Source organism: Grus americana, chromosome 3, assembly GCF_028858705.1.
Source record: "Grus americana isolate bGruAme1 chromosome 3, bGruAme1.mat, whole genome shotgun sequence".
NCBI lineage: Eukaryota > Metazoa > Chordata > Aves > Gruiformes > Gruidae > Grus > Grus americana.
Window position 1 is genome coordinate 19,855,453 of NC_072854.1, and position 21,133 is coordinate 19,876,585.

At 39.9% G+C, this 21,133-nt stretch overlaps 1 protein-coding gene across 3 annotated transcripts in view; it reads right to left on the reverse strand.

Annotated features, from left to right (window-relative positions):
* Window positions 1–21,133, reverse strand: part of COLEC11 (collectin subfamily member 11) — a 51,769-nt gene that overhangs the window by 9,849 nt on the left and 20,787 nt on the right. The window contains exons 3-7 of one of the 3 annotated variants that reach the window (XM_054819257.1): window positions 19,510–19,581; window positions 6,995–7,066; window positions 6,212–6,265; window positions 4,772–4,867; window positions 1,619–4,615 (exon numbers count right to left, since the gene is read on the reverse strand). In XM_054819257.1, coding sequence (XP_054675232.1) covers window positions 4,206–4,615; window positions 4,772–4,867; window positions 6,212–6,265; window positions 6,995–7,066; window positions 19,510–19,581 — 704 coding nt within the window. In that variant the 3' untranslated portion in view covers window positions 1,619–4,205. Of the gene's footprint in view, window positions 1–1,618; window positions 4,616–4,771; window positions 4,868–6,211; window positions 6,266–6,994; window positions 7,067–19,509; window positions 19,582–21,133 lie in introns of those variants that run through there. The other 2 variants (XM_054819258.1, XM_054819259.1) reach the window with 2 other exon arrangements.

Here is a 21,133-nt window from a genome sequence, read left to right on the forward strand (position 1 = left end):
CAGTTCTTTTCTGTGACTTAAGACAGTTTAAAACTCACAGCCAGGGAGAACTTCTGCTGCTAATCCGCAGCCTGTCATGAAACCATATTTTCAGCGATAATTGTGTCAGCTGTCAGGGCACAGCAAGGACCAGCTGGTCTGCGAGGGACGGTGAACCAGAAGCCAAGCAGGATAACAAGGCAGGTGGGAGCAGCACCTTCCACCAAAGAGCCAGGATGTGGAGTGGCAAATCTGGATGGTGATCAGAGTTGGACATTATCCAGTGCTCTCCCAGGATGTCCACAGTGACGCTGGGCACTCTAGGGCAAAGGAGCTTCCCTTGAACTCAGCCAGATAAATGCTTTACCTTTGCCAGGTCATGTCCTAGAAGGGGGATGCAGATCTGGTGCTGACATCAGTAATACAACAACACAGCCTTAGCACCTAAAGGTACAGAGCATAGTTGAATGAAATAAGCTTTTTTTGTGAAGAAGTCATTCAAGAGCATGGATGGGTAAATAGATATTAAAAAAACCCCATTATTGTTGCTTTCTTAAAATGCACCAACACACCCCCTTATAAAGAATAAAATAAATAGGTGCTATGGGGAATATTTATGAGGAAAAATCATACATCGAAAGTAAAGCATATAAGAACAGTCTGGGAAATCTCAGTGTGTGCTTGCCAAACAGATATGTTCGTGAAGTTCAACAAAGCCAAGTGCAAGGTTCTGCACATGGGTCAGTGCAATCCCAAGCACAACTACAGGCTGGGCAGAGAATGGATTGAAGTTAGCCCTGAAGAGAAGGACTTGGGGGTGTTGGTGGGCAAGAAGCTCAACATGAGCCGGCAGTGAGCGCTTGCAGCCCAGAAGGCCAACTGTGTCCTGGGCTGCATCAAAAGAAGTGTGACCAGCAGGTCGAGGGAGGTGATTCCACCCCTCTACTCTGCTCTTGTGAGACCCCACCTGGAGTACTGCGTCCAACTCTGGGGGCCCCAGTACAGGAGAGACATGGAGCTGTTGGAGTGAGTCCAGAGGAGGGCCATGAAGATGATTTGAGAGCTGGAGCACCTCTCCTATGAAGACGGGCTGAGACAGCTGGGGTTGTTCAGCCTGGAGAAGAGAAGGCTCTGGGAAGATCTAATTGCAGCCTTCCAGTACCTGAAGGGAGCCTACAGGAAAGATGGTGAGGGACTGTTTATCAGGGAGTGTAGTGACAGGACAAGGGGCAATGGGTTTAAACTAAATGAGGGTAGATTTAGATTAGATATAAGGAAGAAATTCTTAACTATGAGGGTGGTGAGGCACTGGAACAGGTTGCCCAGAGAGGTGGTGGATGCCCCATCCCTGGAAGTGTTCAAGGCCAGGTTGGATGGGGCTTTGGGCAACCTGGTCTAGTGGAGGGTGTCCCTGCCCATGGCACAGGGGATTGGAATTTGATGGTCTTTGAGGTCCCTTTCAACCCAAACTATTCTGTGATTCTATGATAAGGTAATTGAAAGTGGAATATACCCCAAATAAAACTAACTTATAATTTGATTTTTTCCTAAAACAGTAGCTCAAATACCACTGAGAGTAATGGAAATCTTACCATGCATGTCAGCAACCTTTGTGCAGGCTGAGCGCTACATGCAACATTGATTTCTGCTTCCAGCAAGGGTCTACCTATAGGGGTCAGCAACTGGAGGGTGAAAGAAATGATGAAGGGCTCATTCATTTCCAATCCCTCCATTATTTCTTGGCCAGTTCCTCACAGGGGTAAATATCAGATGTGCAGTCTTTGCTCCTTGCAGGACAGCTAGAGACCTTACACACTAGCCTTGTTCCCCTTGCCCCAATGGTGAAATAAGGACTGTTGCAGCCAATGTACAGGGCTCTGACAATACAACTAATTTCCTTTCTATCTCGTATTTCAAGAGCTGCAAATAATATCCTGACAAACATGAAAACTTGGGGAAATAAATGTTTTTTACATTGCTTTTATTTTTTATCTTAAATTTTAATAGAAATTGAGACTGCTTAAATGCTCTAAACATCAAGGCAATCTTTATAAATGTGGTGTGACTTCCAGGTAAAATAGGAGCATTTGGCATCTGAAAAAGCTTCCCACCTCCTCAAAAGGCCTCTTTTCATGTTTCTGAGCAAATCGAACATTACAACAGAGACTTTCAAAACCTGGGTGAAAAATAAACAGTTAGAAACTTCAGCACATGCATAATGAGGGAGCTCCAGATATCTGTAACTCAGGTTTGGACTGTTTTAATATAGCTACAATGATGCGACAAAGGTATGTTGGAGATTTAAACGGTTTCTGAGGATTTCTGTAGCAGCCAGGAAACAATCATGATATTCAAAAGGTGCTATTCTAAACAAACAAATTGCTCCACTGGAGTTGTTAGCTCCCTGAAAATTCCATAAAGAGTCTTTGAATATTAGTGTAGAACCATATTCACATTATTTAATAGATTTCAATATACAGTTGGAAGAAAGCCTAACATATAGGAATCATACCTACCTTTATTAGAAAGAAAGTAAAGCAATCAAAGAGCCATTCATTTCTTAGAGTGATGGTTCTGATGGGCCAATAATCAAATACTATAGGAATTTGCTACTAATCTTCAAAATTAATAGCAAACATATGTATATAAAACAGATTCAAATTCACAGAGTAAATATAGCAAGCAAAATTCTTTGTTTCCTTAGGCATATAATAATAGCTTTGCATCAAATATTTTCAGACTCTGTGGATATGAACGTAATTGTATGGGCATTGATTGTTTCTATACCACAGCACTGTAGACTTGATATGAGTGGGTCTTGCCTTGCTGTAGGGAAACCTCTGGGACCACATGCCACATCCACTGTGGACATCCTGTAGACCAATCTCCCATAATGATCAGATACATATTTTGATTACTATGTTATAAAAAGTATCATTTCTCCTCAAAAATCATCTTTAAACACCATGCAAGGTATTCCTGACAAAACACAGAGATTTTGCAATCATCTTTCTCTGCCTAACAGCAAGATAAGATGTCATGCAACTGGCTCCTAGGAAGATCCAAAGTAATTAATCATTTCCTTTGTAAAATTATGTTGTTGTTTTTTTTCAAATATACATCACATTTTACATCCTATGCAATTATAAATTGGGTATATAAATTATTTGTGCAAAATTACTTATTACTGCTATATACACAATCGGGAAAATTTTGGAAGCATTTGCTGCTTTTCAGGGGGTCACCCTTACAATCTGATTAAACATGTAAGCTGTCTTCCTACCCAAAGGAACTACTAGCTAAACCATTTGTATGAGATTTGTTGTCTATTTATGAAGCTTGCCTTAAATTGTGGAGGGTTGGTATTTTGTTTGTTTTGTAACAAGATGCACCAAGATTATCTTACACAAATTTGAAATGCGTTTACTTTAAGAAATTATTTGGGACCTGAAATAGTTCACGCACTGAAACATTCTCTAACTAAAGAATGCAGAAAACCAAAATCTTACTTTTACCTCTAGCCAAGCCCAAAACACCCATCTGGCTGGGATCCCTTTTTCAGTACTAAATTATAAGAATTTTGTCTTCCCTCCGCACTAAAGTTCAGTTTACTTAAGTGTGTCCTTGTCACACATCTGTGAACGGTTTAATAAAGACACATTACAAAATTGGTTGGACTCCTGATTTGTTGGTTTGCCTTGGCTATTTTTCAAAAAAGGAAGTTGTAACACCGTCACATCCGAAAAACTGACAGTAATATTTGTACGTATTAACTGGAGTATACGAAATATTTGCCTTGTTGCTGAAATATCCCTGTAGCACTACAAGCAATTAACATTTATAACTACAAATTTTGCTAAAGATAAAAGAATATCAGGAATCTAATTCTTCAGAAATAATCATTTGAACAACTAGAGGCCAAATTCTGCCTTTCCTTACAGTCATGCAATCGCATCTGTTAACGGTTGTGAGGGCAGAATTTAGCCCCAAATCACATTTTTATCTAAATACATATATTTTCCTACAGAAAAAACCAAGCTATGTCTTATCACTGCTCTTCCCTTCTGAAGGGTAAATACTGATATTTGAAATACCTAAATTGTATTTACAGCTGTACAACACCGATGCCACATACTTGCAAAATATCACTGGTACTCTATAAACATGGGGTAACTTGTACAATCAGCTTAAAAACTTTTCTTAAAATAAAGAAAGAGCAGACAAGCTTAGACATTTTCTTTGTCAAATTCACACACAAAATACATGGTAATATGACATGCAACATCATTCCACCCTCCAGATGCCACCATCTCCACACAGTCCTCCTCATCATAAGCGTTGTTGGGCTCCCCACTGCGCCATTTGTTGAAGGTCTGCATGGGCGATCGGTCAGAATAGACAAAATTTCCCTCTTTCTCTAGGTCGTTAATCCCAATGAAAACTCTGGTGAGCCCGGCTTGGTTGATGTACGAGGCGATCAGATTGTTGGCAGTCTCATCTTTGGGCATGCTCAGCGTCCCTCCTCTTCCGTGGCAGTAGAGCTGGGCTTCCTTGTATCTTTTCTCTTCCTTCACCAGCAGATATATCTTATTATCTGTCTCACGCACACCAGCAACAGCTGCGGGGGAGGGCAGTGCTGAAAAGTGAGCACTCGCATTTCTATAAACCAACTTACTGTACACCCCAAAATAGCTTCACAAATCAGATGCGGGATGGTGACGCTCTCTACGAGCAATTCCACCGGTAAAATGCGGTAATGCGAAAGGAAAATATTTATATAAATTTCACCTACCATTTTTTATGAATTTTAGTTCCGTTGTCAGCTGGGCCACTTGGATATCCATTTCACCAATAGCTTTCCTTAGCTGGCTACACTCACAGGGGATTCCTGTGAAATGATGCAGATACATCAAAATCAAAAAGCTATCTAATTACAATAATTATCTAAGCAATTTTATTAAAAGGCCCAGCCTGGCAGCCCTGGAGAGGACTGTCCTGCAAATAAAGGTCAGAAACCTATAGCCTTTGCTATGCTGCACCATCATATGGTTCTCATGGGTGTCTGGGTCTATCCAGAACAGCTCAGTTCACTTCCCATGAAGCTTCAGCCCTGCGTGATTAGTGCTAACCTAAACATGGACAGACATTCCCTGGAAAAAAAAAATAAATTACTAAAAAATTTGTCAAAATTTCCCATTTTGAGTATAATTATTTTCTTCAGTCTTCTCCAAAGAACTCTTTTTCCACAGCAAAAATCTGCACAGCACATTGTTCGCCTGTTCCTCATGAGGAACATAACACCGCAGATCCAAAAGGCTAATGTTCCAACCATGTAATGCACATAATTACCTGCAAAATGTAGCTCTGTACCTTTGAAAGTACAGAATTTACTGTACCTTTTCCAATAAAACAGGACAATAGAAAACCATCTATTAACCCAAATTGATATTGGTTTGACAAAGATAATCTGAATGAGAATACTGAAAGGATAATTGTTACATCTATGAGCTCAAACGTCCAAATGAGGATCAATTACAGTTTCCAGTTCTGTGTCTAATTATTCAAATTTGCATTTGGCTACCCACTTAGCTTAGGACTCTAAGTCTGTCTAAGCACAGGGTATTTACACTGCAAAACTGTGCTAGAGGACAAGGTATATGGTACTCTGGTTCAAGAATTAGAGTCACAAATTATGTTCTCATGAGAAAACTAATTGGTACACCTTTAATACACCCTGCCAGGGAGGGACAAATTGGGCAAAATCTGAATCTGCCACTTTCCTAAGGCTTACGCTTCTTACATCAGGCTTTCACCTTTTTCTCCGGAAGATCTGTATTCCTGGTAATCTCCTGCTCCTATAACAATAATCCATGGAGGGGTAGGAGCTTCCAACCTGCTCCTTTGTGTTGGCTGGAAGCCAGAGTGGGATATTCAGAGATGTCCCTTTGCACCGGTGATGAATGATACGGACAGTTGCACTTCAGTTCCCGCTAGTCTCCTGGAGTGATCAAACTGATCTGAGGAGCTCTGAGACATTTGTTTGACAAATACGCTACAAGTCCAGCAACAACTGCAGCTTCAATAATTTTAAGCAATTTGAAAATATTACAGTGGCTACACAAACATTTAATTTTTCATTATTTCCCCCAGTATGTAAACAGGCATGTATTTTTGGTGATGATGCATGCATCTTGTAAAATCCTTCATAAACAGAAGGTGTGTCATGGATTACCTGGGTCACCATTAGGACCTGGTGGTCCTATGTCACCATTATCTCCTTTTTCACCTAAAAACAAGAAAAAGAATATAAATTTAAGGCAGCTTTTTTTGGTCAATGGTTCATTTAGCACTTGTTTATTATTTTCTCCAGTAATATTCAAATGTGGAAAGTAGAAATATACCCAAGCAAAAATAAAGATTTTTCTGTCCTAGTTGTTCCACAACAAAGGCCAGCCAAAGCTATGAAACTCAAACACAAAAAATATGTACCAATATCCATTTTTTGACATTCATGAACTTCATGGAATCAATAAGTTCAGTTGCTGTAGATGGAAAAGGGCTGGATATGCTCTGCTGGAGCCTAAATCTAGATTCATAATCTATATGCTTATGTAAAGATTGGTCCAAATGGCTTAACCAACATCACATAGGAAGCCTATGGGGCAGGCAAGATTAGAATTCAAGTCTTCTGACTCTTAAAAGTCTGCCAAAATACAATGCATCTTCCCATCTGCTTCTCTTTACTGTCTACACTTGTGTGATGGTGCACAAAGTTCTTTTTTTAGCCTTAAAGCAGGATTCTTACACTGCTTTGAGGCTAAATATACTGCTGTCAGAGGGAGAGGTAACTGGCTGAGACATCTCAGTCATCTGGCTGACTACAGTGTGAGAAACTCATTATAGTAAACTCTGAGACTTGTTAATCATTTTTCAATCACTAAACTTTTCTCACACGTAAATGATCACAGATTTTTCATCTGAAGCACAAATGGAGAAACAATTGAACTAAGCATACCTTTCGAACCAATAGGACCAATTTTTCCATGCCGTCCCATGCTGCCTTTCTGTCCTTTGTCCCCCATTTCTCCTATATATAACAGAAAGACAAAAGACACAAGGTAGCAACGTAGTCTGATTCATTCAGATTCCAGCATATTTGCAATATCAGTTTTTTACAATGAGCAAAACCACACTATATCCCCAATATTCACTGATCTCCAGAGGTCCAGTTCATTCCTTGTGAAGAACTTATATACAACAACCTAGATGGTAATTTAATCTTTGCAAAGCAATTGACATTAATGAGGCATGCAGGTGTAAATGAAAACAGATCTTGGCTGACAGCCACTGGAAAAGCTTTTGCAAACTTCTCTCAGATGATCATGCCAGAATTACATTGAAAAAGAGGGGGAATTCCATTCAAACATGGATCAGTGGATTAAAACTATCACGGAGTTGAGAAGACCTAAAGGATCCAAGCACAACTGACAGTTTCACCTAATACAGTGGCTCCACTGTAACTGAAGGCTGAATTTGGGCTTAAAGGCTTATTTATACCATATAAACTCTGTGGAAGTAGTCACATCTTTATTCTTTGCTCTTGCTTTTGAAGATTACATTAATGAAAAATGAAAATTAATGGAAATCTTACATAGACATATATACATATATACACAGACATTAACATGTTCATACAAAGTCTGAACTCAAACCAGCAATGCTGAATGTTACTAATTTTAAAGACAGCTCTACAGAACACATCAAAGTGCAGTTGCAGCAAAGGAGCTGCTAAAAAATCGTTTTCCTCAGCTGTGTTTTTACAAATAAAAGGCAACTATCCACCTCTTAAGGTCAATTGAAATTGTCAGCAGATCTGCATGAACCAGCCACTGTCACCTATCTGTATCTGTCCACGAAGCATACTCAGAAATCTAATGTAAGACAGCTTGATTCACTTACTTTGTCTGACTGACCTCTTTTCTATTAGTTGTACTCTTCTGTGTGATTTAAAGTGAATATTAGAACGGCCTCAGGGGAAACAGAATTTGCACTGGAACAGGCAGTTTCTTTGCCATAACTGTCTTCACAAACCAAGGTAAAGCACTGTTACTAATAAAATGTGTGCCACAGTCCAAGTATTGATGTCATTTATCTGAGCTCCTCCAGAGCTCAAATAATAAAACAGATGAAACATGCCTGTCACATCATATGGCTTTTCTGGATGGCATTTCTCAAACATTATGAAAAATAATTAGCTTATGATTTGAATCTGAGACAAGAACTTTAACTTGTAATAGCAAAGCCTTATTCAACCCCATACCTACAATGCTCATCTACAAGTTCAGGGGATCAGCAGCTGACAAATGTTACTAAGCACTAGTCACCTAATAGAGTAAGTACAGCAGGTTTACACGTGATTGAAGGTTTTGGGTTAAGCCAGGCCATTTATAATCAATAAATTCTATGTAGTCTAAACTTGTCCCAGCTGCAATTACCTCTTTATAGAGATTATTGTTTCTAAATGATACGTTGGTTCTGGCATTGGTTTAGAGAGCATTCCCTCATTTGTTTTAGGTAGACTTTCTGACACCTATGAAATGAGACCTGGCATTTTGTTACATTCACTATGTAGTGAATGTGCCAGAGTTTACCCGATGCTGTAGCTCCCATGGCCTGAAGAGCCTCAGGAAATAATACCACATTTCAGCGTACATTGGTGATACTCTTTCCTGGGTGCAACGACTGAGGAAATCAATACTCTGCCATCAGATTTAGGCCTCTTTGTATCACGATTTCAAGGAGGAACATAGTCTGGAGATGGCACAGTTGCACAGCTACGTCATATGAGACAGGTTTCCTACTGTCCCACACAGTATTAATGGAGAGCAGGTATGGAGGGACTACAGGGCTGAGAAGCCAAATGCTTTCTGAGCCTCCCATCCTGCAGAAACCCAAGACTGAATCAGGAAATACTGATTCAGTTTTTTCCATGACTGTCCCAGCCCAGATTGCTTCTTTGCTCAAAGCAACATCTGATACGCACTGTTCCGCTACACAAGAACAAGGAATCAATGAGGCAAACTGGGAGGAAAATCTACCATAGGGATCCAGTAACTGAACCTGTGAAAATCATCACACAACTCAGCCCCAGTTGTGGATCTACATCAACTGAAAATCCGTTGTGATCTGTTGTTACTGCAACTGGACAGACAGTCACATATTTCCTTTATATACTTTTAAAAGCTGGATAAAATTATGTCTGATTTCATCATTACCTTTAACTTAAAAGTGTAATCAATGAGAAGTTTCAGAACATAAACTGATCACCACTGGGCTCAGAGATATCCTCTGTATTACTCCATGAAGTCTGAAGTAACTGTCACTTGATGGCACGAGTCAGGAAGAAATAATTTCCTCCGAACTGAGAGAAGCCAAATGTGGATGCTCTGTTGGTCTAATTAGTTACTGGCAAGTCTTACAATCAATAATTTTCTTTTGTTTCTAACAGGGATCAGATTCAGTCACTACTGGACACGGACTCAATTAGGAAATTTCACCAGAAACAAAAAATAATTTTATCTTATGCTATATATTCCTACTGGAAGAATATAAGTAATCCACTCAGCCAGCTGAAGATCTACTTTATGGAATACAGCTTCACTTTCAGAACAGATTCCAGACTTGCCTTAAAGATACAATATTGAGAGGGCATTTCCTTGAAAAATCTCTGAAGTATCAGCTTGCAATGAGTTTATCAAGTTGCTTTGAAAGTGACCTTTCTTGCTTTGGGTATTTATGAATTGAGATTACCATAACAGATTGTCAGATGTTTGAATGCTTTCTGATGTATAATAACTCTTTTCAGGCTGTTACACCTGAAATTAAATAAACATATAGATATAATGCATAAATAAAATATAATATATAAAATGACCTAGCTTTCTTTCTCACAAATATTGCCCAGAATTCTCAGTAATAGCCAGTAAAAGCTATGTGATCTGCTCAGAAGTGTGTTATCTCAAACAATGAAGACATACATTAAGTATCCTGTGCTCATTAAAAGAACTGTTTGGATTTGGTTTTCTCTTACAGTGACTAACCCCTGCTTCTACTCCAGGGGCTTGCTTATTCTGCTGCTTCTGCAGAATAAATCACAAGGTTTCAAGAGAAACCCATCTGCCTGGAGGGTTTCAAAAGTTTTAATACCTTTTGTAAAGTCCTTTTTAGTGGCCTTATGGTTGCCAAAAATGCAGTCTAAAGAGTCTTAATGAAATCAGGAAGTGAGAGCTGGAAAGAAATGAGGACAATGAAAGAAATTAAGTCTCCATAGACTAAAAGTAGGAAATCTAACAGAAAGTTTGAATGGAGAATATGAAACATGTCATCTGTCACCTCTCAGATGAAGGTAGTATACACTGGAACCAATTATAGGAGACTTAAAGAAATTTGGAAGGAACTGAAGAGAAGGAAACTCTAAATGATCTTCTTGGTGGCCTTTTCAGGCCCACAAACAAGAGAAGAAATAAAATACCAAAGATGAATGGTCGGCTGCACAACCAGTGAAAAAATGAGGGCTTTGGTTCTGTGCAACACTATAAATGGGGGCCTTCATACAGTATGGCCAATCTCCTCAGACAGGATTAATTAGAACAGGCAAGAAAGTATAAAACTACTTAAAAAAAAGAAAAAGTTGTCAAAAAGGTGTTCAGCCTTCCAGTACCTACAGGAAAGCTGGAGAGGGATTTTTTACAAGGGCAAGTAGTGACAGGACAAGGGGTAATGGCTTTAAACTGAAAGAGGGTCGATTTAGATTAGATATGAGGGAAGACGTCTTCACTGTGAGGGTGGTGAGGCACTGGAACAGGTTGCCCAAAGAGGTTGTGGATGCCCCATCCCTGGAAGTGTTCAAGGCCAGATTAGATGGGGCTTTGGGCACCATGGTCTAGTGGGGGGTGTCCTTGCTCATGGCAGGAGGGGTTGAAACTAGATGGTCTTTAAGGTCCCTTCCAACCCAAACCATTCTATGATTCTATAAAAAGACAAATACAGCAGAAACACAAGTTCACCATGTCACAGACAAATTGAATTGTGTCAAAGGGAAGTAGTTCACTCCCAAACTTAAGAATCTGAATACAAATCAGATGATAGAAATTCTTCAGGATTTGATATAGCAGACATCATGGACACCTACCTAATAAGGAAAGTAGAAGTGTACCAAACCAGACCAAAGGTCTCTTGACTAGTGCCGTCTTAGACGGCAATCTGCAGAGGATACTTAGAAAAAGAATGTAAGATATAGACCAAGCTTACCACGTCTTTCCCCCAGTGTACCTCCTTAGTCTTGCAGTAGTCAGTATTCCCAATGCAAATATTTACCCTGACTTGAATGAGAACAGTATTTTTAAGGATATAATGATGTTATGGTATGGTAGCAATCTACATTCAGGATACTTAACTTTTTAAAACTATTGGCAACTGGAAAACAGAAAATTCTGAATACACCAATAGACTACAGTACTGCTTTAGGCTAAATAATCTGAATTATCCATACCACTTAAGGTTGGTGATTGGCTAGGGAACAGTGGTTTCAACACAGTTACATCTTAGATGAACAAACAGTGGATAATCCCAGGTGGCATTTTATGTAGCTGGGGCAAATTAATTTCACCCAGCATTAGCCACCTGAAAGTTAGGTTTTTAGTCTAAGCTATTTATGTAAGTTCCCTTGGTAGGCAATGGAGAAATAAACACCTCTCAGCAGCGATCCACCCCACTCATATTAGACAGGTATCTTAATGACAAAGTGAAGATTTAAAAGCTTTGTATTACAAATGGGGAAAAAAAAGAGGAAGCTATTATCAATCCATACTCACTAGAAATCAGAAAAGCTAGAAAATTTGCAAAGGAAACTAAAGACAGAAAGAAAAAATCCAATCTAGGAAGGCAGCAGAAAAGTTTAAAGGATTTTAAAGTACATTCAAAACAAAAGAAATGGAAATAGCGTGGTCGATTCCTGAAAGGGGGAGTTTATATTCAGATATACATAAACACAAATAACTGCCCTTACAAAACACATATCTTGCCAGAATTACTTTAGCATACCAAGCTTGTTCAGAGCAGTGCTCCCTCTAGCCCAAGACTTTGACTCCTAAAGTGGCAGCAGAAGGTGAGATACAGGGAGATCACACAACCCCAGCAACTGCCTGCAGTCTATTGCAGAATCAGTCCCTCAGCAGTTTCATTGAGTGCCTCCTAGTTCAGGTATGTTGGGATCTGGTGATCCTGTAACCTCGATCATATCCTCCTCAGACTACTCTCTACAGATGCAAAAGTCTCATACTGTCCAGTTTCTCCTTATGCAGATCCTCCATCTTCTTCACATTTCTGGTGCCCGTCTCTAACCTCTCATGTCCTTGATGGACAGAGGCCAGAATCACACTCATTACTTGAGGCAGTGCATGTCAGGCTTTTATACAGAGCAAAGTTAGCTGTGAAAAAGAGCTTCCTGTTTTGTCCTTGCTATCTTTTCTGATGATGGGCAGTGTTATGTTGGCTTTGGGGCTGCTGCTAATGACTTCAGAGCAGTTCTTGAGTTTTAAGTGACAGTTCTGGTTTTTGACATCCTGTAAGTATGGATTAAATTATGCATCCCTAATGTCCCTAGGCAACATATTTATTTACTCTGAAGCCCATCTACCATCTTCTTGTCCACTCGGTTTAGCATGGAGTTTCTCAAAATCCTATTGAGTTCGGGTGGAACTGACAGACAGTTTTGAACCAGATACCCACTTTGTGAATCCACAACTGTCAATGTCAGAACTTTTATATGGAATCCTGCCTACAGCACTCCTTAGCGAGCAATAAATTAATGTAAAAGTTGACTCAGAAATGTAAAGGATTGATTGATTACATATTAATGAGCAATCAGTAATACTAAAATATAAATTAAGATATTATTACCTCTCTTTAGCATTTGATTATACAAATGACTGAACACTCTGGCTCCAATCCAGTTAAATTAATGAGTCTTCTCTCCTACTTCAGAGGCTATGCCTGTACTAGTAAACTAAATGCCTGGGACTGCTCCCTGCCAGTGGGAACCAGGTGGCCAAGAATGGTACACTCTATAATATTACATTGTCTCACTCTTCAAGCCAGGATAATCACTTGCAAACTGCTCATTGTGTTAGCTCCCAAAATGTGCCCAAGAATTGACTGGGAAAGTGTTAGCTGGCAAAAGCCAAAACCACTGTGCTAACACTGCAAAGGTAGAGACAGTGGAGTTCCAAGCCTAAGGATAGTATGTGACTCTGCTTCACATACCATTATAATTAAGTATAAATGAAGTAAGATGTATAAAGGCTGGAATTAAAATATTAAAATAATGTATTTTCAAATGGTTATGGCTCAAGAAACTTAAAATGTCTTGAAGGACACATCTTTAATATGCTGTTACTTTGATTATGCATTCCAACATTAACTTCACCCTTTCCTCATTTTGATTGCCGTAAGCAGAATCCATGCTACTCTAGCAATATTCACGGTATTGTACTGCTATTGAAATACCTGTGTGAAATTTGTATACATGGAAGTTATGGCCTCACAGGTTGGATCATGACTCAGTTAAATAATTGAGTTCACTCCCAATATGGGAGTGCATGGTACAGCAATCAGTGCAAGTAGGGAAAGTTACATCTACTAACTTCACACTCCAAAACTGCACTGCAGTACACACTACTTTCATCTGAATCAGCCATTGTACTTAATCCAGTGTTCTGTGATTTACATAAGGCCAACACAGTTTTATATTCTGCTGACATGCTATGCATCATAATTGACCTATACAATTAATTAAAAGCAATGAGGAAAGTAAGTGGAATTTAACCTTAATCAGTACCCAAAGACATCAGGATGTCTGATGTCACCCTGAAACATCAGGACACTCAGAACCAGATTTATTTCAGGTAAGCATCAGAAAGTTTTAATGTTTATCAGTTTCTGAACTACCAAAATCTGAAAATATCACAAGGATATGATAAAAACATTTGCAGCACTTTCTAATCTTGAGGTGTTCATTTCAGGTCAAATACAGCATAAGAAAAACATTTCTTTTTGTAGGTTAGTTATTCACTGATTATTACATACCTAAGGAATTCAAAGAAACTAAGCACATTTTCTTAGGATGAACTTGCTTGCGAAATGAAACAAAGAAAGGGGAAATAAAAAAAGAAAAGATTACGGTGATTCCAATAATGCAAATTAACACCAAAAGTAGAAAACTCTACAAATGTTGCAGAAGAATGTTTCTCCATCATGTAAACCTTCACTTACTCAAATAACAGAAAAATAAAATTAAATTTAGCAGTTTCCGTCAACAGAAGGAGCCAAATATTGGCCCAATAAGACAACAATTATCAGGCTTCAACAGAAATACAGAGAGTCAAACACATGTTAACACAGTGACTGCAATTTAACAGACAACTCCACAGAAACAGGGCTGCTGTGATCATCCATGTGTGCTCTTAGAAAGGGGCAAATGCAAAGTGAGGCAACAATTTTATCCATCTTTCATTATCCACTAAGCTATGTGTTACGTACCTAGATCACAGGTCTAAGCTTTACAGCAACTGAGATTTTAAAATACTTGGCCACTACTTTAAAGGACATCAGTGGTGTATGCCCATCAAGAGATCAAAAACAGAGCAAAAAAGAAAAGCCAAGAGCAAGTCATGAATGGATATTAGATGATCTGTCCAGGAGAAAGGTGATGAACTGGTCTTTTCTGAGAACAACATAATGAGCAAATTATCAACCTCCAAATAAGATTAACAAATAAGTTCTTACCCCTCCATAAATAAGATGATAAACAACCAAATATGAAAAAGATGGGAATGTGTTGGATATTTCAGTGTTAGCAGCTCACATGGTTTTTCCCAAGAATATTGTTATATTTTATTTTTGCCTCAAAGTTCCAGCTTCTGGATAACAAACAGGAAAACCCTTGGACTGCTGGAAGAGAATATACAGTTGAGTCACTCTCATTCAGCTTGAGAGTCTAAAAAGTATTTATGCATGAGCTTAACTTCAGGTCTGGGCACTACACACTGTCTGCAGAGGTTAACCAGAGACTGAAAGGTGAGGAGACTGAAAGGTTTTTCCAGGTCAAGGCTGGATGTCCTTCTGTGTCCTTTCCATATGGTACAAATTACATCTGTGAAGTCTGTTTGCTTATCCAGTCAACACTGTGACAATCAGAAAATACAATGGATATAGTACCATGATGAAATCTGCCACCACATAGTCCAAACGGATTTTAAGGTAACAAGTTATTTTTCTTTGAAGAAGCATTTGTGGAAAGAAGTTGAAGACGACAAATATCTACAAAATGTACAGCATTAATGAAAAGTTTAGTTAATTAGAATTATTTTTAAACAGGATCTTGTTTGTAGAAATTTCGTCCTAAATTTCTGGTTAAAATAAAGCTGTTTGTTTGTTTACCAAATATTTCAAGAACATGCATGCATCAAGTCAAATCTGGATGCACAAAGGAAAGCAGAAAAAATTTGTTGCTACAGAAGCAGGAAGGAATTTTGCCTGTGTTTAACCTGAAGGCACTGCCTGGAAAAATACTGATACAGCATGCATTAATATTCAGTTTTCTTTCATCTCTTTTCTGTTTCAAGTATGTTTTCTTAGAGCGAATTTTCACTTCAGTGCTTCTTCTTTCAGTCTCATCAGAATTTTGGACTTTTGGAAAATTATCATAATTATTAATCAAGCATTCCTTATAATAATAATTGCCCAAATAAATGTAATTTTGCTGTATAAAATATATAAATGAAATGTTACATCATGGATTGTCCCGGCTGAAAAAATAGTACTTCCACTTTTCAGATAGTCCAAAACATTTTGAATTATTTGACAAAATGCCAACCTAGAGAAACATGCAAGACAGCACGAAGGGAGAGGCTCTCAAGTTCCCCATGAGAAAGCAGTATGACCAGGTGCCCAACTCAAACACTTGTACAAAAATGATCACAGCCTGAGAAACAACCAGGAGGAACTGAGAGTCCATTTAATGACATCAATCGCCTGCATATGATGGGACAGCCAGAATAACAGGAGTAGTGCAGTGGATGGATATTGGCTCTTTAGGAAGGACAGGCAGGGAAGACAGGGCAAGGGTTATGTTCTGCACAGTGGGCACCTTGAATGCACGGAGCTTTGCTTCCTAACAGGCGACTGGTCTGCTGAAAGCATGTAAGTCAGATTTAGAGGGGAGGCCAATAAGGGGAACATCATGGTGGGCATTCATTACAGACTGTCTTGTCAAGAAGTGGGACTGGATGTCCTGGGAGTTCTTTTAACAACTGTAAGAAGAGTCTTCATAATTAGAGACTAGCTACTTCAGCATCTTCTAGGAGAGCAGCACCATGAGGAGCAATCAGTCCAGAAAGTACATTAGGGACAATTTTCTAATGCAGGTACTGGGTTTACAGCTAGATGGTAGTCTTCTAGGCCTGTTATTCACATACCCTCTTTGGGAATATGACAGTCAACAGCAGCCTTAGTTGCAGTGACCGTGACTGCCTTCACAGAATCATAGAATGGCCTGGGCTGGAAGGGACCTTAAAGATCATCTAGTTCCAACTCCCCTGCCATGGGCAGGGACACCCTCCACTAGACCAAATTGCCCAAAGCCCCATCCAACCTGGCCTGGAACAATTCCAGGGAGGGGGCATCCACAACCTCTCTGGGCAACCTGTTCCAGTGCCTCACCACCCTAATAGCTTTTTCCTTGTATCTAATCTAAATCTACCCTCATTTAGTTTAAACCCATTACTCCTTGTCTTGTCACTACACTCCCTGATAAACAGTCCCTCACCAGCTTTCCTGTAGGCCCCTTCAGGTACTGGAAGGCTGCAATTAGATCTCCCCAGAGCCTTCTCTTCTCCAGGCTGAACAACCCCAGCTGTCTCAGCCTGTCTTCATAGGAGAGGTGCTCCAGCTCTCAAATCATCTTCATGGCCCTCCTCTGGACTTTCTCCAACAGCTGCATGTCCTTCTTGTACTGGGGCCCCCAGAGTTGGACGCAATACTCCAGGAGGGGTCTCACAAGAGCAGAGTAGAGGGGCAGAATCACCTCCCTTGACCTGCTGGTCACACAGACCCACCTCTCAAGCCTGTCAAGGTCCCTCTGGATGGCATCCCTTCCCTTCAGCATGTCGACCACACCACACAGCTTGGTGTCATTGGCAAACTTGATGAGGGTGCAGCGCTGCCAGTCAGGAGGAGATCAACAAGCTGCAGGAATGTGTCGACAGGAATATCATGAATTCAGCCGGATGCTAAGTTCCTCACCTGCGATGCATTGATGAAGGCTGGCCAATGGCTTGCTAAAAAACTCCTTCACATGAATAAAAGGACCCAGAGATTTTTGTGCCCTCTACAAGAGAAGCAAACTGAAGTTCAGCTGAGGAAGATGGTTTATTTAGCCTGTAATAGCGAATGGTAAGGGGGGACCTAATTGCAGTGTTCCACTACCTACAAGTGATTTGTAGAGAAGATGCAGCCTTCTCTTCTCAGAGACACACAGCGAAAGGACAAGAGGCAATGATCACAAGTTACAACAAGAAAAATTTCAGTTGGCCCTAAGGAAAAGGTCTTTCACGATGACACCACTGAACAGACTGCTCAAAAGGATGTGGAATCTCCATCCTTGGAGATTTTCAAAAGTCTACAGGACAAGATCATGAGCAACCTGATCTAAATTTGAAGTCTGCCCTGTTTTAACTACGAGATTGGACTAGGTGAGCTCTTTATGACCTTTTAACTTAAATTATTCTGTGGTACTTTAACTTCTCTTCATGCTGCATTACCTTGCAAGAGTTGAAATTTTAGTTTCCAATATTTTTTTTATAAGAGTCATCCTTGAAGGGTACATCTCCATAAAGGAAATACACTGACTGAATGCACATCCCCCCATAAGAGTTATAAATTTTTCAATGCATTGTAGGGGGAAGAGCTCTAGCTATGGATTTTGGTCCCAGGGAAAACTGCAGGTATCCGACCCCTGTAATTGCCCCGAAGAACTACATAACGGATCATGCATCATCATGAGGAAGTATAAATTACCACTACGATTGCTTTGAAAGGAAGCTTGTAAATTCAGTTCAGTAAAAACTAAGTCCATCGTTCTGATGACAGGAATGTCAAATATTTAATTTCAATATTGAAATAAAGGGGTTTGGCTACTCCTAATGTGAATTTTTCAGAATGTGCATCTCCTGGAAAACTTATGAATGTCAAATTTCCTCCTTGCTTAAGGAGAAAAACAAATGTGAAAAGACAGAATTTCCTGCAAGACAGAAATGCCACATTTCTCTCAGCTGCATAACTGAATACTATTGAACACCATTCTTCTGAAGAGCTCCAAATATTTTTGAACTACAATGCAAACAGCATTACCACCATCTTTCCATAAATATTACTGAACTGTGATCCAAAAAATGTGGAATCACTCATGGCCATCTCTGCCTGTTATGGCTTACTGCCTTCCCTCAGTGTTTTTAATTAAGGTATTGTGAGCGTTCACATTTACAAACAAAAGGAAACAAGAAAATTGAGCCTCATGATTTTTTCCCCTCTGATCGAATATGAGGTTTTCATTTGCAGGAGGCAAATTATGAAGATGATATTATGAGGTCTTTCTTCACAGAAACCTTTTCAAAAAAATCACATTTTTTTTTTTCCAAAATGAATCTTTTTGACCAGAAAGCAATAGTTAGTCTACAAATGAGTGACTACTGATTTTGGTTGAGATAGAGTTAATTTTCTTCATAGTAGCCAGTAGGGTGCTATGTTTTGGATTTGTGCTGAAAACAGTGTTGATAACACAGGGATGTTTTTGTTACTGCTGAGCAGTGCTCACACAGAGCCAAGGCCTTCTCTGCTTCTCACACCACCCCGCCAGCGAGTAGGCTGGGGGTGCACAAGGCGTTGGGAGGGGACACAGCTGGGACAGCTGACCCCAACTGACCAAAGGGATATTCCATACCATATGACATCATGCTCAGCATTTAAAGCTGAGGGAAGGAGGAGGAAGGGGGGACGTTCAGAGTGATGACATTTGTCTTCCCAAGTAACCGTTACACGTGATGGAGCCCTGCTTTCCTGGAGATGGCTGAACACCTGCCTGCCCATGGGAAGGGTGAACAAATTCCTTGCTTTGCTTTGCTTGCACACACAGCTTTTGCTTTACCTATTAAACTGTCTTTATCTCAATCCACAAATTTTCTCACTTTTACTTCTCTGATTCCCTCCCCCATCCTGCCAAGGGGCAGCAAGTGAGCAGCTGTGTGGGGCTGAGCTGCCTACCGGAGTTAAAACATGACAACAATACACGAAAATGCCCAAGGATAATTTAGTCACCCCGAAAAGGGGGAGAGGATCCCCATCACCACCACTTCACAAGCAAAGGCGGCATTTGGTCAGGAATGACTTTCAAAACACCTTCTTTAACAAAGTTACCTTTTTCTCCTGGAGGCCCGACTCTGCCTGGACGACCTGGAGCACCTTTTTCCCCCTTTTCTCCAGCCTCTCCTGTTGACACAAAAGGAAACAAAAAGAAGAATCATATTAAACCAGGACTATTTTCTGTTGGTGGCAGTGACAAGAGTGTAATTCTCCCCAGAGGAAATAAAAACCTACTATAACAAGAGGGGAAAAAAATAAAAGCAGATGCGATCTGACTTAACAGCTTTGCTTGATGCGTGGAGAATGGTTTCCTGCAATTGGCATAGACACTGACAAAACCAAAGTCAATACATTACTGAAGTCTCATACAATGGGTCTAGTTTTGTGGATGTTACTCATCTCATCAACCTCCAAAACGCCCAACAACACAATTCAAAGTAGAAGGTTCAGAATTAGGCCCCAGCTTCACACAAACTTCTGGGCCTGTGTTCACCCAACACTTCCTGAGTATCTGCTAAGGACATGCTTAAGTCTTAAGTGAAAATGGCTTAACTATAACCTCAAATTAAAAAAAAAAAAAAAAAAGGTTTATGCTATTTATGGAGTAAGAATGGATCAGGCCTATAGGAAGGCATTGCTACACCCATCATTTAGAGGATCATTTTTAAGCATGACAGACTATCTCCTAATCCATATTCTCTGTTATATACTGTGCCTTTTAATCACTGTGGTACCGACATTGTGCATTGTACTTACATGCACGTGGCTCACAGCACATTATTATATTCAACTTATTTAAACATCAGTTTCTGTAAATGTTTGCCTCCCTGATGCCTTTCATTGGAAATTTGGGGATGCTTAGCTTGTTTCACCCCCTACTAATGCAATACTATTGTAGTTTGCCATTGACAATGAAAATCTCTTAAACAAACAGAAGTTTAAAGAATGATTTACATAGCCACCTTTACAAAAAAGATTTATATGAAGGAGAAGAAAGTTCTACAGCTTCCACAGAAAAGAAAACGCCAGGATCTAAAAGCCAGAGCTAGCACAACACACCTCATGCCCCAGTGCTGTATTTCTACAGAGCACAGTGAGCATTAGCTGCTCTCCAGGAAGCTGAAGGGGCACCACAGCTGGAAAGTCGATGGTTATCACGCACCCCTCAAGCTCTGCTCTATGGCATAACTGGCAGCTGCGGTTCAGAGTGGGACCATAGACATGACATGTAAAAACAAGCCACTACATGATACTTTTCAAATATGCAGCCTCTGGCTCTCCCTCTCTTTTCTTATTGTAGACATAGGTGGCTGTGAGCTGAACTTGGCCCTCCATCTGTTGTATTTTCCTTCTTCAGGCAGCCAGCATGCTCCAGACCATGTTTCCTGCCTTCAGACATGCAAAAATAGGCCATTCTCTGACCTTAATGAGAACAAACTTCACATAATCCCCAGTGAATAATATTGTTAGTATGAAACAAGGTATTATTTGGCACATTTGGGAACGTCACTTTTTTATTATCAGGTAACCAATAGGCTTTGTATGATTGCCTTTCCCCCCCTCAGGGCTGGTTATAAGTTCTTTGCTTCCCAAAGATAAATCCTGACAATGACTTTTCCCAGCTCTCTGGAGGCTGAGAGCAGGCTATTACAGCCTATTGCGTTAGACGTTCTTCAGA